This window comes from Salvia hispanica, unplaced genomic scaffold, assembly GCF_023119035.1.
Source record: "Salvia hispanica cultivar TCC Black 2014 unplaced genomic scaffold, UniMelb_Shisp_WGS_1.0 HiC_scaffold_281, whole genome shotgun sequence".
Classification (NCBI taxonomy): domain Eukaryota; kingdom Viridiplantae; phylum Streptophyta; class Magnoliopsida; order Lamiales; family Lamiaceae; genus Salvia; species Salvia hispanica.
The window spans coordinates 669-5000 of record NW_025952005.1 but is presented as its reverse complement, the minus strand read 5'-3'; the positions used below and the strand labels follow the sequence as shown (position 1 = coordinate 5000).

Below are 4332 nucleotides of genomic sequence, written 5' to 3'. Positions count from 1 at the left end.
GAGTAGATCTGACTTAAATGTACGTTTTTACAAGACTACTGAACTCATTCGCATTTCGTATCAACCCATTTACATCAAATCCAACACTTGGATTACCTATCCTATCCGTTTACATAAATTCAAGCCGCTTCAAGGCCTCTCTCATTTGACATGTTTTCATCTGTGCAACATTCTGCCTCCACCTTCTTGGCTCCCTCACTCTTGAGACGAAGATTCAACAACGCATTGCTCAAAGCATCCGTTTCAGTTTCTTCTGATATCTCTGCCTCTGCTGCAACTGCCTTTGTGCTGTTTAGCTCCAGCTGCAGCGTCTTAAATTCTTCTTCAATGTCTTCATCATCTATCTCACCATATGTTGTAGTTGCTTCTACAAATTCATGGTCACATGTTAGGCACATATATACATATGTTCACAGAGTAATTTGGGATTTTGTTAAGCGATGAGTTGCAGACAAGATAATCGTGTTAGGCATATATACAATGACCATAGTATGTAATCATAGGATTCATAGCCCAATAGAATTCAGAAACATGATTAGTTAACATGCTCAGCACTAGAGATCTGATAGCGAATGCTTACCTAGAGCATTATCAAGTCGTTTCAGTGCATCAATGTTCTCATCAAGTTCCAGCAGGCACTGTGCAACTTCTTCAATGTTAATTTGGTTTTCCTGCATAGCACGTTTGCTGCTCTGCAAGGCCTCCGCCACCTGTATGAGAACATATTGATTAAGACTGATGAAACGTAGCATCGAATTATGTTTACCAGAATAAAATATCCGGCTGTACTTGAACAGGCTTCAGTAGCTATGGACCATATCAAGCACCAATACAAAGACATCCCCAACTTTGTACACATTTAACAAGCCAAAGAGAATGAACACTGAAATAAGATTAGCATGCAAAATCAACCTTTTTGGAGGACTCAGCATCCGAAATAGCCTGGAGAACTTTCTCCACCTGGTCCAACAGTGCCGAGCACCTCTCTCTACTTTGAGATGCCAGCTTCATTTCTTTTGTATGTCTCAGGGCAAGTTTCTTGTTTGCTTCTCTAAGAGATGCTATAGCAGACTCCCTACTTCTGCACAGAGCTCAATTCAGTAATCAGATTTAAAATATCAACCAAAAAGAAGAAGAAACAACAATAACTTGTTTCTTCTTGAGAAATTGACCTAATGAAACCACAAATCTATTAATCTCGGGATGTTTACTTTTGATATCGTTGGTCAATTAAATGAAGCTGCTTCCCCAGCTTCTCGGCAGTCCAAGTTAAGTGTAGTAAACTGTAATCCGTAGTTGAGGCAGCAGAAGCTGCCCCAGGAGCAATACACAATTTGACACCCTGCATCAACAGAATGGAAAAGAAACAAGTCAAACCCCATCGTTTCCAATTCCAGAATGTTAGTATTATGCATCAGAGTAGCAGCAACCTCTATAGCTTGAGGTTTGTTGATGACAAGGCGTGTAGCTCTTCCACGTGTCACCAAGTAATCCAAAATGGCAAGCCGTTCCTCCTCAGAGCCCACACAAACTTCCCCAAACTTGTCCATGGTGACAACACACGTACTAGTCCAACAGTTTTCCGACAATTTGGTAATGACCTCTACAGATCGTTCCTATATTTAACTAAAGAGACTTAGAAAGAAGGGTTAATTTTCTGTAAATGCACAAACAAACTAAAACCAAATTTCAGTTTTTAACCCACTGTCAAAAACACATGAAACGCCAATGGGAAGTCTAAAGGTGCCACACTGCCACTGGAAAGCTCTCAACGAAAGTTTTGTAACAGTATGTGGTAGAGAGATTCAAATTCCGGCATTAACAAAAGGATATAGTTTCAATCGACTCTTCATTCAAAATTTTGAGTTATTGGCCAACGCAAGCGAAATTCCACAAAATTGTGAATTGGGGCAAAAATTAGGGCAACTAACCCAAGAATAAAAAATAAGAAAACGGTTACCTCCAAGAGCGGTGCGAGAATGTAGCAGTCGGCGGTGAGAGCGAGAGGGCGGCGATCGCCGAGGGGCAGAAAATCGAGCGCCCTGCGGAAAATGTGAGGGAGGCGAGAAGAGGAGGAAGAAGCGCGAGGAAGCAGCAAGTCTCCGGCGCGGTGCATTTCAAGGAGCACTTGATCAAGGCACAAAGGGGAGAGGCCGTCGGGGCGGCGGCGGAACCAGAGGCCGGAGAGGCGGGAAGGGCGGATGACTAAGATGCGGAGGTGTCGAGCTGTCTTCACGATTAAATCCCTCCAAAAACAATAGCGCGCCTCCCAATCCGACCTCTGCCCGCTCAGCGCTTTGAATCGCGCTCGACTCTTCACCTCGTCGTCCCAGTCCTCCACCTCTTCCCTCACAAACGCCGCCGCTTCCTCTTCCTCCTCCATTACTACTAATACTATGCTTCGTTGATTTATGTCGTTTATCAAATAGGATACGAGTCTATTCTAAATTTCAATTGTAAAACAAAAGATACCACAATAAAAGCAAAGGTATTAACCATGTTTGGTTTTTTATTTTCAATTTCTTTCACATGATGATACAAATAACAAGAAAACATTGATGAAATTTCCTGTCTAATCCAATAAGAATATGAATTTCAAAATGAATAGAATGAAGAGAATTAATTTAAGGTCCCAAACTGATAATTGTCGTAGACTTGAAGCAGCAGTTCTCTGCAAGGAACCACAGCCTGAAGCTTGATGCAAGCGAGGAAAGCACCGGAAAGCTTCCGGTGAAGGCTGTAGGCCTCTTCCGGAGGGGGTGTCAGCCTGTGCCGAAGCATCGTTGCCCCCAGATTTGTAATGCTTTGAGTAATATTCGTCGATCCAAAATCGTACCCTCCACTCTTTGCAAACGGCAGTCCCACCACGAACCCTGCCTGCACATGAGCCTCCACCATTATCTCTGATTCCATTCCGGTCAGAAACCCTAGCCTCCTTGACATCTCAATCACCATCTCCCTATCGCTGTTTCCACAACTCATTACCTGATAATCATAAAACCAACTTCAACATAAAACATGACCAAATCTATTCCACCACTTCAAAGGAAAGGAATGCATCTTACCATCTTTAGATAATCATCTACAAATTCTTTTGGGTAGTCCCTTGCTGCTCCAAAGTCTATAAGGTTGATCGATTTATTCGTCTCGTCATATAAGAAGTTACTCCAGTTAGGATCAGTCTGCTTGAGATCACAGCAAGGGACAGATATTAATAGATGACCTTGGATTAACACAAAACAGATACAATCATGATTTCAGACAATAATTTCAAAATCCCATAGTTGCAAAATTGTATTGGTGATACCAGTGACAGAGCCAACATTAACATGGTCAGATTCTAACCGGGGGGGCTGGTTTAAATGTTGTATAAAAGAAACTGAAAACAAATTAGAAAGATACTGCTAGGTGTACCACCTGCCATATAATCCTGCTGATAACAAAATTAATAAGCACAATCCTAACCATTGACTACCACTCCAAAGACACGACTGGCCTAAGAATCCTTTACAATAGTTTATAAAAGTTGCTATGTAATTATTTGAGTTGTTTTTAATAAGAGCAATATTATTATCGTCTGGTAAGTATCATGGGATTGAATAGCTTCACTATGGCAGAATTGTTCCTTTGAGCCTTGTGAGAGGTGGTTTTCATTTTGTACTTCAATCATTTATTTCTCTTCTACCTTCACACATCCTCTTGTTGTTGCTAAACTGGAATTTGGGTTACATGTTGGGTTTACCAATATATGCCAATTCCTTTACAGTCAAATTCTTTACAACCAGAAACTTGTGAGACAAGGGATATACTCAGTTTGACACACACAGAGAGAGAGAGAGAGACTTGCCTGCATAAAACGGAAGATAAATAACTCCTTCAACGTAAGCTCAAGTAACTTTGTCCCTACATAATTGCGAGTCTCTTGATCCAGCGATGCAACCTTATCAATTGGAATTCCTGCATAAATGGGATACTTGCTATCATAATGAACTTTTGAAGGGTCACGGGTTTTAATGCACAATTGGTAAAGTAAAATATAGATAGAAAGAAAAAGTGATTGAAGTATTGTTAGTGGATAATGGGTTAGAGAGAGTTTTTAAAATAGGAAGTTCATAATTTAAAGGACCGGGGGAGTATATAATTCGAGGCCAGAGTTAAAGGAAATGTTTATAAACTATGGAGGCAAAAAATTGCATTATTAATCTAAGATTTATAACAATGGGCGAAGAACTGGAACATGGCAATATCACAATTTCCTTCAGCAATATTCTAATTGAATTATGCAACTTATACCAAAGATAAATAAATAAATATCAACAATATTTATTGTTA

At 40.4% G+C, this 4332-nt stretch overlaps 2 protein-coding genes across 2 annotated transcripts; both read right to left on the bottom strand.

The window, feature by feature from the left end:
- Positions 1-9: 9 nt before the first annotated feature.
- Positions 10-3188, bottom strand: LOC125198806. The gene is made up of 7 exons (XM_048097073.1): positions 3066-3188; positions 1961-2985; positions 1431-1616; positions 1212-1342; positions 913-1081; positions 581-710; positions 10-367 (listed from the first exon to the last, which is right to left on the bottom strand). Exons 2-7 carry the CDS (start codon positions 2381-2383, stop codon positions 120-122), a joined length of 1287 nt encoding a protein of 428 aa, XP_047953030.1. The 5' UTR covers positions 2384-2985; positions 3066-3188; the 3' UTR covers positions 10-119.
- On the bottom strand, positions 2620-3957 carry LOC125198805 (protein ABC transporter 1, mitochondrial-like; the record flags this gene model as incomplete). The annotated part of the gene is made up of 3 exons (XM_048097072.1): positions 2620-2985; positions 3066-3182; positions 3848-3957. Coding segments are annotated over 3 exons (593 nt in total), but the record flags the coding sequence as incomplete, so codon positions are not given.
- Between the last annotated feature and the right edge of the window lie 375 nt (positions 3958-4332).

Bases quoted from the DNA above. Each gene is read 5' to 3' on its own strand.
- LOC125198806 (XM_048097073.1), bottom strand. From the start codon at position 2,383: ATGGAGGAGGAAGAGGAAGCGGCGGCGTTTGTGAGGGAAGAGGTGGAG. The intron at 1,617-1,960 runs GTAACCGTTTTC...AGTTAAATATAG, and splicing joins TTCTCGCACCGCTCTTGGAG to GAACGATCTGTAGAGGTCAT. The intron at 711-912 runs GTTGATTTTGCA...GTTCTCATACAG, and splicing joins ATGCTGAGTCCTCCAAAAAG to GTGGCGGAGGCCTTGCAGAG.